Here is a 13106-nt window from a genome sequence, read left to right as displayed (position 1 = left end):
TTGTTTTAATGCTTTGTTCTAACATTGCTTTATTGTACAATATTGCTGTACACTGTACAATTTAACGGTTTTAAAGAATAATTCTTGGCGAAGCGAAAGAGCACTGTTTACACTTACAGTTGAGATGATTTGGGTGTTTACAGTTAGGAATAATGTTTGTGGAAATCATGGGATTATCTGTGAATAAATTCGTATCAGGCGTTTTTCTACAGAAACGAGTTTCAATTTCCATAATCCCAAAAATCACCTCAAAAATTGATCAGACTGGATCCATGGTGAAAAATATTTTGAGCAATTATTCTGCCATGAATTAGAACCAAGTTTCAATAATCATTATTTCATTCCAAAAAAATGTCTTCATTTTCATTTTTCCTTCATTTATTTGAGTGTGCTGATAATGAAAACGAGTAGATTCGGAGTCTCTAAAATCAAGTCTTGTGATGCAATAGTAATCATGCTAAATAATAATTTATCCTGGATTTAAAATCCAATGAAATAATGTGTGTAATATCTTTTTAAGATTGATTATCGGATGAAATAGACACATCTACCACGAAAAGTTCTCCGAACTTATTTAATCATGTTACAAAGAAATTTACCCAATGTTAAAAATTCACCAAGCCGAAAATATAATTCTTGCGCATGTCGGAGTTATGTGTGTTGTAATCATGCTAAATAATAATTTATCCTGGAATCCAATGAAATATATAAAACTAGTGTGTATTATATCTTTTAAGATTGATTATCGGATGAAATAAAGTCAAATTCTTTAAAACAGTGTCTAAGAAACGTTTACCCCGACAAGTTCTCCAAATTTATTTAACCAGGTTACAAAGAAATAGTCCCAATGTTAAAAATACACAAAGCCCGGAAATTGCAGTTATAGTTAGGATTTCAGTCCCTTCATTCAACGACAGGGCTGATGCGATAGTCCCCATAGCAGAAGAAAGGCTTAGAACGATGTTGAAGATCTTAGCAGATTGTTCTCCGAGGTTACTGTTGCCCAAACTCCACTTTTTGTAAAGGTAGAACTTGGTGGGGGTATACAGGTTAAGATAACACGCATGCCCTCCACCCATAAGAATCAATCCTATCACCAATTGGTTGGTGAAGTCAAAGAATTTGAAATCACTTGTAGTGGCTCCAAATGCGACTACTGATCCACAGTGATAGAATATGTTTCCTATCGCCATTGTGGTGATGACATTAAGCGTTTTGATTCTACCAGCTAAAAGGCTCAATGTTAACGCAGAAATCAATGAGGCAATTCCCATGATGCGCACTAATTGTACGGCTGAAGAAAGGGACATGGTGGTGGAATACAAGATCCTTGCAGGCAGCAAATAACGTATAAGATCACTTAACGCATTATTCAGGAACAAGACTACATCGGGAAAGTAGAATGCAATTTTTTGTGACCAAAGCGGAATAGACTGAGGGCCGATGCTGTTACTTCGATCGGTCAATTCTGGGGACTCCTTATTGGTGGAATCAACTTTTTGTTTATTACTTTCTTTCACCTCTATGTTTTTTAGGAATGGAAATACTAAAAGAGGGAAGATGTTGAAGGAGGCTATACCAAGACCAACTAATACCCACCCACCAGCTACAAATAGCTCAGTGCCCAATATTGCTGAGAGGATTGCCCCAACTTGCATGAAACTGCTTATCAAGATCATCGTCTTCTTATCTTCCTTAAGATACAAATCTATTACCTCGCCCTGAAATTATTTTTAATAACTGTCCCTGCAAGATAGAAAAATTGATAAATCTATATTTGCAATTTTTGGAAGCTGCAAATCATAGTATAGTGTATTGGCTATGCCCCGCTTACTAGTTTAGCTCTATCTAGTCCCCTGCTACACGGCATGTAAACAGGGATTGGCTAGTTAGAGGCGGTCCGTGTAGGCCTTACACTGTGCTTTCAGCAATCAGCAATACTCATATGTTTGACATAGTTTAAAATAAAAATTAGAAAAAAACATATGGCTGCAGATGGAATAATTCCTCACCTGGACAAACACATGCATTATGCCCATTGCAAACCCTTGAATACCCCTCAGTAATGCTATTGTCACGAAAATAACAGGAGCATCACAGTTCATATCAATGAATACTTGAATCAAAGCCATCATGGAGGAACAGGTTAGGTTCAAAAGGCTCCCACAAAAATATCTTTTGAAAAGGGACGCGTTTCTGATGGTTTTTGGCAGATAGTTGTAGATGTATGGGCCGGCAGGCGAAGTTATCAGAGCTGCAGAAATGGAAACCGTGCCTGAAAAAAACAGTGATTGTTTTCTTATTTTAGTTTTATATAATTGTTCAAACTCTTGAAATACCGATATACTATAGGTTTTCTAGTTTTAGTTTTATATAATTTAACTTGAGTTTAAACTCTCTAATGTCTCAATGCATCTTCTTTGGAATTACAGCTTTAACACGTGATGCGAACATTTTTATGTTTGGAAAATGGATATACTGAAAATGTATTATTTAATTTGACCAAAACCCATAATTGGGTAGAGTGGACCGCTACCAGTGTCTCTTTCCCGAACAAAAGTAAATGATATTAATTTAAATGACTGTCGGCAAATACAAAATGATACAGATAATGAAATCGGTTGGTCGCTTTTTCCATTCATTCACGGCTTACGAATTTTAATTGCGTGCTCATCCAATATTGAATCACCGCGACCGTAAATTTTTTAAAGTCACTAAGTTCCCAATTGAAATAATTATTTCTTGTATGACTTATATTACTACCACTGGTTCGAGGAATTTGTCAAATCTACAAATACTTGTGTTCATATTTTTCAAATAACGGTTTATTTTCGCATTTATTTGATAGTTTGGATAGTTGTAATTGTAGCTTCTCAGATGACCGAGATACGAAACAAAATGAGTTTATTGATTACGTGTGATCAGGGGATTGGCTTTACCTAATCACGTGATAAGGTCACCGGCCCATTAACTACCCCGTTAAACATTATTGGAATCGTTAAGGCTGCCCAATTAAGGTGTCGTGTCACGATGTCACATAATCACCCAGTCAATTTTGTTAACGGGATACACAAAATGCTTGATATTTTCGTCATTTCTAATCTGTTTTCATATCAGATGCAATATTTGACACCCTACCGTCTTTGAAAAAATTAGCGGTGACCGACAACTAGGAACCTCTCATTCCGGCCTCCCAAAGGTATCACATCACATGGCCCAATCAGTGACGTATCATTTGTGATGTGATCCATATTATAACCATCCTAACAGCCGGACAACCAAGAACCTGGGTAGGGTTCACATGACAGTTTAGTAATAAGTAGCTGTGTAACTGTATTATGAAGTATATTAAGAACTGTTTGAGCTCTCGGCATGTGTTCACATAACGGACGTGAGCCGGGTCCGAATTTTGGCGACGGAATCCTCGAACCAGTAGGTACAGTATGCCATTTGCAAAGCAACAACTCTCAAATATAAAACACAGCGGAGGTATATAACACACATAACCCCGGCATGCGCAGGGATTATATTTCAATTTTTCCCGCGACGCGCGGGAAAAATTTATAATAATTTCGAGTGCGAAGCACGAGGGATTATTATGAAAATAACCCCGAAGTGCTTTAGCACGAGGGGTTATTTTAATATAACTTAAGCGTGCCGGTGTTATGTGTTATAAACCCCTCCGGGTTAGTGCTAGGACCAACAAATTTGACATTTACTCTTAATTCTAGCTATATGAGATCATTATGGAAAATATGAAATGGAATTGGGGACTTCCAAATAAATACAACTAAGGTACTATGACTTTTGAAATTGGCGTTATATCTAAACACTATTCCTCAGTCAGAACGTTGAATGAATATGAATATCGATAAGGGGCGTCGAGTTAAGCCTGACAAGCGATAAAAGCTAATAATGATATCGTGTCATGAAGTTCATCAAAGTAGACGACTATAATACATGGCTTATATCAAACTCGACAAAATTAACCGAACCGGACAAAATCAAATGTAACCGTCGAGACAAGTTTTGGAACTGGTCCAATTAATGTAAGAGTTTAAGTAATGTAGTGTGCTGGAGTTTTGCCAGCGCCTGCAATTAGACCGATACGTAGATCGAGTGTATTTATAGTTCTTACGTTAAGCCATAGGTCACGTGACATTTTTTACCAATGCGCGTCGTAGTAGTTAGTCACGTGATACACGTCATCAAAACACGTGACAGTACGCGGTCTCATGGAATATCAAAACAAAACAAATCTTGTTGAGCCAAATTAGCGGGGCGGGATTATAAAAGCTGTGCCGGGGTTATTTATTCAGCGGGAAAAAACTAACAGCGGGAGCCGGGATTATCAGAATCTATTTAGCGGGAGCCGGGATTATCAGAATCTTATTCTATCCCGGAGGGGTTTATAAAATATACAGATTACAGGGTGGCCCAAAAGTAAATACCCACACGCAACCCTTTAATAACTCGCGTTATTGGTATTAGAATTGCTTGAAAATTTCAGAGAATATACATATTGGTCAAACTTGAATTTCTTGAAATTTTCGTAAAATTCCATCATGATGGAATTTTACGAAAATTTCAAGAATTGCAGGCCTGCAATTAGACCGATACGTAGATCGAGTGTATTTATAGTTCTTACGTTAAGCCATAGGTCACGTGACATTTTTTACCAATGCGCGTCGTAGTAGTTAGTCACGTGATACACGTCATCAAAACACGTGACAGTACGCGGTCTCATGGAATATCAAAACAAAACAAATCTTGTTGAGCCAAATTAGCGGGGCGGGATTATAAAAGCTGTGCCGGGGTTATTTATTCAGCGGGAAAAAACTAACAGCGGGAGCCGGGATTATCAGAATCTATTTAGCGGGAGCCGGGATTATCAGAATCTTATTCTATCCCGGAGGGGTTTATAAAATATACAGATTACAGGGTGGCCCAAAAGTAAATACCCACACGCAACCCTTTAATAACTCGCGTTATTGGTATTAGAATTGCTTGAAAATTTCAGAGAATATACATATTGGTCAAACTTGAATTTCTTGAAATTTTCGTAAAATTCCATCAGTTACAGAGGGTGTGGCACACCACTTCCTCTTTTTCTCTTTTGTCGCCATAAAGTGAGAACGTTTTAAATTAGGAACTCCAATTTTAAATTTCCAGACACATGTGGTTTGATAATTGAAGTGCTTTCCTAAAATTTCAAGTCGGTTGTTTACAACTAAACCGAGTTATGACCTTTTAAGATCTGGCGGATACATGATCTCGGCACTTGATCTGTGATTTCTTCACTGTGATTTTTCACTAAAGATTTCTTCACTAAAATTCTCACTTTATGGTGATAAAAGAGAAAAGAGGGTGTGGCAATTACCCTCGGTAATTGATGAAATTATACGAACATTACGTGAAATCTAAGTTTGACCCATATCTATATTCTCTGAAATTTTATATGTATTCTCATACATATTATTTAATAAGTATGCGAAGTTTCAAAAGATTTCAAAAAGAACTTGGATCTCAACGGGACGCCAAAGTTGATGAAAATCGTAAAAATAGCAATTTTCAATGATTTTAGCAAAACTAAACTAGTTTAATGCACAATATAGACCCATAGGACGCAGAACTGAGCTCCGCAACCGAAGGGATGGCCCAACACCAGAGAATACTAAATCGCAAAATGGGTGTTTTTAGTTAAAACGGTACAAAAGTATGAACACGATCAGTAAAAATCGGCCGCATATGAATGTATTTAATTCTGAGCGCTCCTCAAGTATCTATATAACAGTAATATATAGTGGGAGAGGGGTTGAGTATATGAGACACTTTTTGTTAAAACCATTGGCATTACCACAGGCCGATTTAAAAAACATCAATCATTTGGCTTCGTCAGAGGTTTGTCAAAACTATATAACGGAAAAAAAAATCAGTTCCGTAACTCTTACCATTTTCTTAATAAAGCTGCTCGGAAATTTCCCACACACACACACAGCTTTATTGAGATTATATAATATGCTAGTGTAGCCCGGCCGGGATTGCACTGCCGCAGTTAAAAAGGGTAGGAGTAATTACCCGCTGATTCAAAACCCGCATTAGGTGAGCAATTCTATTCGGAGTACCCTCACGTATCCAATAGTATCTTAAAGAATAATCTCATAATCAGTTCTTTATCGTGGATAATTAAGTCATTATTAGGCACCACATTCCATGATCATAAGGTCCGAACACCGACTATTATACCTCATCACTCCCGTTTTGAACCACTTTCCATTTTTATTTAAATCGTTTTAGAAATTAACCCTTGTTAACTCCGCACCACACCTGCCTATTATATTTGAAAACACGCATAACCTTGTCGTATGAAAATATGAACTCTCTCTCTGCAGTCCAAACAGACCCTGCAAACATATGCAGAGAGAGCGAGCCCCGTAACTATTACCGTTTTCTTGATTTAGCTGTTCAAGCCATTTTTGGTACAAAACCATCAATTAAACCACTTACCATTGGCCGATTTTTTAAAAATTTGCTTATTGGCTTCTTCAGAGTTTTGTCGGCACTATACCGAAAAAACCAGTCCCGTAACTCTTACCGTTTTTTTAATATAACCGAAGAAGGTATTCAAAACCAATAAAAATACAAATTTTGTCATCTTTGTTTAGGCGTTTTTAAAATTTTAACAGATAATTTGTAAACTAATTTTTCATACAATGAGCAAGAAAGGCCGTCGTTATAAGCAGTAAAAAATGTCAAAATATCCGTAGATCAGTGTCTATGATTATGAAAGTTGTGTAAAAAACTAGCATCTCCCGTGTTGAAGGAAACTATATACAGTGCGTACGTGGTACAATAGTCATACGCTCTCACGACTAAAGGACTAATCACACAGGCACATTCCTGCTGTGTTCCGCGGAAGAAAGTGGAATGCTTGCAGAAGAGACCGTGAAATATTTTTATTTGTACGGTGAACAGTAATCAGTATAGTCGGAATCGTAATTCAATTACTCTAACTCAAACAAAGAGATGAAAGAAGCTAACGTCTGATGTGGATATCAATACTCGCTGACCATGGATGATACTCACAAATCATGAGTAAATCATATTTTGATTGTCTTGTATCTAGCGTGAGTAATTTAATTTGAAATCTTTATCAGCACTCGGCAGTCATAAACTCTTGATAAGTTGCCCTATGGCAGTTTGACTCAGTGAGTCTGAAAAGTATAAAAAAGTAACAAAATAAGAGTAATTGAAATCAAAACTGGTAACCATATGATTGGTCGTTGTACGAAACTATACCATTCCGGTTTCGTACTGCCAACTTTTCATCCAAAAGAAAGCCACACACAAACACACACACACACACACACACACACACACACACACACACACACACACACACACACACACACACACACACACACACACACACACACACACACACACACACACACACACACACACACACACACACACACACACACACACACACACACACACACACACACACACACACACACACACACACAAGGATTTCTTGAGATTATTAAGATGATAAGTATATAGATTCTTCAAAAAAGCACTAACTTCAATAGCAAATATCTTTATGGATGAAAACAAGGGTTTTAGAAAACTTAAACCCACTTCCCTATACTGAAACTTGAAACTTTTTTTTTCAGTCGATTAACTTACTTTCTCGCAAATTTCTTAAAAACCTCCACATGACTATTTTTAATTTCTGCCATCTTTGACATTGAATTAGAATATTTTGACCTTAAAATATGCCTGCTGAACTACTTTCGATAAGTCTTAATACCAGAAAAATGCAGTAAAGGGGGTATAATAGTATAGGGGGTAATTAGTATAGTGAGTATTTAATGGCGGCGGTCGTGCTTGCCAGCACTGTAAATGTAATCTCACTTACCTATTATGGTACTGAAGCCAGATTGTTTAAGGAAGTCTAAATAAAATCCGGACGGATACAGTCGGGTCATAAATACGACGTACATTCCAAGGCAAGCAAAGATCACTATAGTCATCTGATGGCATGTTGTCATTTCTGCAAAGGTTATAGTATTAGTAATTGTAGGTAATCCTAAATATTTCTAATTGTACGGACTTGGGAGTATTGAGTATTAATATTCTCGTGAGCGGAAAAGAACAGAAACTAAACATTTACCCTCCGAACGTTCCTCGTCTTCTGAGTTCTGATGACACCGGTTTGCCCTCATCGTTCCCTTCTAAAGTTTCACCAAAAACAGTAACTTCCAATGTCAGGCTAGAGTCTGAAATTACCATTTATCGTCAGCTTATTTAAAATCATTTCGCTTTGGAAATGTCATATTCAATAGCAAAAATAATAATAATTTAACTCTATTTAATTAACTAAAAAACTGCAGCAAGTAATGTAAATACTTTCAATTTTGCTAACCGTATATTTGCCATCCATGTTTGCTTTGAGCAGATTCACTTTCAGAATCATCGAAGTCTTCAACGTTTAAAACAGGATTTGCAATGACCAAGTTTTCGTTTAAAATTTCTACTGTCATGACTTTAACGATACAATGTAGCTGATTCTCCGTGAAGTTGCAGCACGTGGGCGCTAAAATAATGTAAGTTTGTCGACAGGAGACCCTGGAATAACTCATGCTGAATAAGAGAATCTTGCTACAATCACTGCAAGTTTTTAACTATTTTAACTATTTTACGAACACAAAAGGGGCGCGGATCGAATGTACCTTACCGGACCTTATTTGCAGGACATCAAATGAACGGACATAATTATTAACAGACAACGTTTAATGAAGGTATTCAAAACCAACAAAAATATAAATTTTGTCATCTTTGTTTTGGCGTTTTTAAAATTTTAACAGATAATTTGTAAACTAATTTTTCATACAATGAGCAAGAAAGGCCGTCGTTATAAGCAGTAAAAAATGTCAAAATATCTGTAGATCAGTGTCTATGATTATGAAAGTTGTGTAAAAAACTAGCATCTCCCGTGTTGAAGGAAACTATATACAGTGCGTACGTGGTACAATAGTCATACGCTCTCACGACTAAAGGACTAATCACACAGGCACATTCCTGCTGTGTTCCGCGGAGAGAGTGGAATGCTTGCAGAAGAGACCGTGAAATATTTTTATTTGTACGGTGAACAGTAATCAGTATAGTCGGAATCGTAATTCAATTACTCTAACTCAAACAAAGAGATGAAAGAAGCTAACGTCTGATGTGGATATCAATACTCGCTGACCATGGATGATACTCACAAATCATGAGTAAATCATATTTTGATTGTCTTGTATCTAGCGTGAGTAATTTAATTTGAAATCTTTATCAGCACTCGGCAGTCATAAACTCTTGATAAGTTGCCCTATGGCAGTTTGACTCAGTGAGTCTGAAAAGTATAAAAAAGTAACAAAATAAGAGTAATTGAAATCAAAACTGGTAACCATGGTAACCATATGATTGGTCGTTGTACAAAACTATACCATTCCGGTTTCTTACTGCCAACTTTTCATCCAAAAGAAAGCCACACACACACACACACACACACACACACACACACACACACACACACACACACACACACACACACACACACACACACACACACACACACACACACACACACACACACACACACACACACACACACACACACACACACACACACACACACACACACACACACACACACACACACACACACACACACACACACACACACACACACTCACACACTCACACACTCACACACACACGGATTTCTTGAGATTATTAAGATGATAAGTATATAGATTCTTCAAAAAAGCACTAACTTCAATAGCAAATATCTTTATGGATGAAAACAAGGGTTTTAGAAAACTTAAACCCACTTCCCTATACTGAAACTTGAAACATTTTTTTTCAGTCGATTAACTTACTTTCTCGCAAATTTCTGGAAGACATGGAACAACAAAACTATAAAAATACCAACCAAGATCCGCATCTACAAGGCTGCTGTTATCACTATCCTCAATCCTGTTGTACCGGAATCTGAAGTCTGGAATCTGGATCACTACTAAAACGCAGATTAAGCCTTTTGCGGTTTTCCATCTGAGTTCCCTGAGTCCTGAGAAGAACGTTGAAGATAGAGGGGTTTTTACCTACCTTTATCTTTTTATATTTTTATAATTATGCTAATTTGTAACCAGTGAAATCGTTTTAATGCTTTGTTCTAACATTGCTTTATTGTACAATATTGCTGTACACTGTACAATTTAACGGTTTTAAAGAATAATTCTTGGCGAAGCGAAAGAGCACTGTTTACACTTACAGTTGAGATGATTTGGATTTTGGGTGTTTACAGTTAGGAATAATGTTTGTGGAAATCATGGGATTATCTGTGAATAAATTCGTATCAGGCGTTTTTCTACAGAAATGAGTTTCAATTTCCATAGTCCCAAAAATCACCTCAAAAATTGATCAGACTGGATCCATGGTGAAAAATATTTTGAGCAATTATTCTGCCATGAATTAGGAATAATGTTTGAGCAAATAATGAAATCATTGAATTATCTGTGAATCAATTCGTATCAGGCGTTTCTCTGCAGAAATGAGTTTCCATAGTCTTAAAAATCACCTCAAAAATTGATTAGACTGGATCTATGGTGAAAATTATTTTGAGCAAATATTCAGCCATGAATTAGAACCACGTTTTTATAATCATTATTACATTCCAAAAAAAAGTCTTGATTTTAGAATGTGCTGATAATGAAAACGAGTAGATTCGGAGTCTTTAAAATCAAGTCTTATGATGTAATAGTAATCATGCTAAATAATAATTCGTCCTGGAATTAAAATCCAATGAAATATAATGCGTATAATATCTTTTTAAAATTGATTATCGGATGAAAATTGAAATAGACACATCTACCCCGACAAGTTCTCCGAACTTATTCAATCAGGTTACAAAGAAATAGACACAATGTTAGAAATACAATGTTTAGGACCTTTCTAGTTAACAGTCCAATAGCCCATTTGTGAGTATTGTCATTGTTCCCTCGGCAAAAATCCGTTTTTCGGCCACATTTCCGAAAATAAGTATATTAAAGTATATATTGCTCCTTAAAATGTAGATAAATATGGCTATTAGGCACATTTTGGTGTATCGGAATAGTCTCTACGACGTTCCTTGGGGGGGGGGGGGGGGGGCCAACCATATTAAAGTATATTAAAATGTAGGATTTTTCCCGATTTTGACCCGGGGATATACTTTAATATACTTTAATATACTTTAATATACTTTAATATATCCCTATCTCCTTGGAGGCCTACATCAAAAATTGTTGCTTAAAATAAGCTTGAAATGCAATTCTTAATCGATTCCAAAAAGTTCTTGAAAAAATATTGAAAACTGATGGAGTTATTTCAATTTTAATAAAGTCATTTTGGCTAGCATTCCGAACCGAGATATTATGTGCAATTTTCCAAATTTTGTTCATGGAGGTCTTTTTACTTAGTATCCACTATATTCAACAAACACTGAGTTATATATTTCACATAGAGTTAGTCTCATTAAAAAATATTGAAATTTTATCGAATTTGGGCAAAATCGAATTTGGGCAAAAGCGTATGCCCAAATATGGGCATATTTTTTTAAGCTCATAGCTCAGCCAATTTTTGACCAATCTGGATGGAAATTCATGTACTAGTCCTAAAACAGGCTTATCTTGCGAATCTGAGTGAAAAATATAGTTCATCATGTAAATCTTAACGAAGAATAGAAATCTTCTAATTGTAGGTATATTAAAGTATATTAAAATGTAGGCTTTTTTCCGATTTTGACCCGGGGATATACTTTAATATACTTTAATATGGTTGGCCCCCCCCCCCCCCCCCCCTTCCTTGGTTGAAATACAAAAATTCGAGTGACTGCGGAACCCTGAAAAAGGATGGAGCCGAAAACGTCCCTATTGCATTTATTACAAAAATGCAATAGTGGCCAAATGTTTTAAGCATTATCTAGAGAGGTGATAACAGTCGAGAAATCGCTTTTAACACAAAAAGCTAACGAGTTTCCCTTTCGTCTCGGACTAATAACTGAGTCGGTGATCGCTGGGTAATATAGTATTCGATAATATTTCTTAAGTTTATCTTTTATTAAATTGTGTTTATTTTCAATTATTATTGGTGACTCATCTAGGTCCGTGTGCGTTCTTCTCCTATAATCCTATCGAACACAGGAAAACAACAATTTCAGGAAAACAACAATTTTATTTAGTATCAGTTACAGCAAACAAAAAATATATTTTATATAATATAATATAACTAGGACGAACTTTAGTTTAGAAATCTTGGGGGACTTGGAGTAGCAAGAGATTGACTAGAAGGTATATACCTTTTACCAAAAACGTCGAAAAGAATCCTGGGTGATACAGGATCGGAGAGTACAGACCATAAAGTTTACGCACCCACCTTTGCCTCCAGAATTCTTGGTTGGTTGAAAATGTATGCTAACTTGGTCGTTTATACTCCAAGTCCCTTTGTTAAAAGAAGTAATATTATGTACGTCTGGAGTTAACTTCATTCAATAATAACAATATCAATATAGTCAATATCAATATCAGACTAAACTATCAAATAAATTATCAAATATTATTTGTTAATTCGATCTGAATAAAAATTTAGTTAAGTTAAGATATTAAATAATTAAAAACATTACAACAAGTGGTTAAAAACGCCCAAAATATGAATTGTATATATTTCATCCTATTATGGCAAATATAAGAACAACTAACTATTAAAATGTTTGGTTAGGGCTGAGCGGTATAAATCCCACCAATACAGCTGAGAGGCTCTCCAGTGAGCAGTATAAATCCCACCAGTACTTAAAGGCTCTCCAGTGGAACTACCAGTTCCGAGGTGAGCTGTTACGGCAGGTAGCTGAGCTGCTAAGGTAAATAGGGCAGTATTAGCTTATGTTACATGATAACTTGCCTGATAAATTATAATACTGTATCAAAATCAAGTACATAATATTATACTGTTTAAAACCTTAAAACCCGTACTGAATGCAGCCTGACCTTTATTCATTCCGTAAGTCGTATTATACAGTAAAA

The 13106-nt window shown here is 36.1% G+C and overlaps 1 protein-coding gene across 1 annotated transcript; it reads right to left on the bottom strand.

Moving 5' to 3' along the window:
• Positions 1-371: 371 nt before the first annotated feature.
• Positions 372-10117, bottom strand: LOC134815827 (uncharacterized). The gene is made up of 4 exons (XM_063824413.1): positions 8180-10117; positions 7925-8059; positions 2013-2275; positions 372-1721 (listed from the first exon to the last, which is right to left on the bottom strand). Exons 1-4 carry the CDS (start codon positions 8229-8231, stop codon positions 816-818), a joined length of 1356 nt encoding a protein of 451 aa, XP_063680483.1. The 5' UTR covers positions 8232-10117; the 3' UTR covers positions 372-815.
• Between the last annotated feature and the right edge of the window lie 2989 nt (positions 10118-13106).

The sequence above is a fragment of the Bolinopsis microptera genome, chromosome 5 (assembly GCF_026151205.1).
Source record: "Bolinopsis microptera isolate Bmic1 chromosome 5, MBARI_Bmic_1.0, whole genome shotgun sequence".
Lineage (NCBI taxonomy): Eukaryota > Metazoa > Ctenophora > Tentaculata > Lobata > Bolinopsidae > Bolinopsis > Bolinopsis microptera.
This window is presented reverse-complemented; position numbering and strand designations above follow the sequence as displayed.

Excerpts from the sequence above, each read along its gene's own strand:
- LOC134815827 (XM_063824413.1), bottom strand. The coding sequence starts at position 8,231 with ATGAGGGCAAACCGGTGTCATCAGAACTCAGAAGACGAGGAACGTTCG. Across the intron at positions 8,060-8,179 it reads AGACGAGGAACGTTCGGAGG|AAATGACAACATGCCATCAG; the intron begins GTAAATGTTTAG and ends TAACCTTTGCAG. Across the intron at positions 2,276-7,924 it reads TGGCTTCAGTACCATAATAG|GCACGGTTTCCATTTCTGCA; the intron begins GTAAGTGAGATT and ends TGTTTTTTTCAG.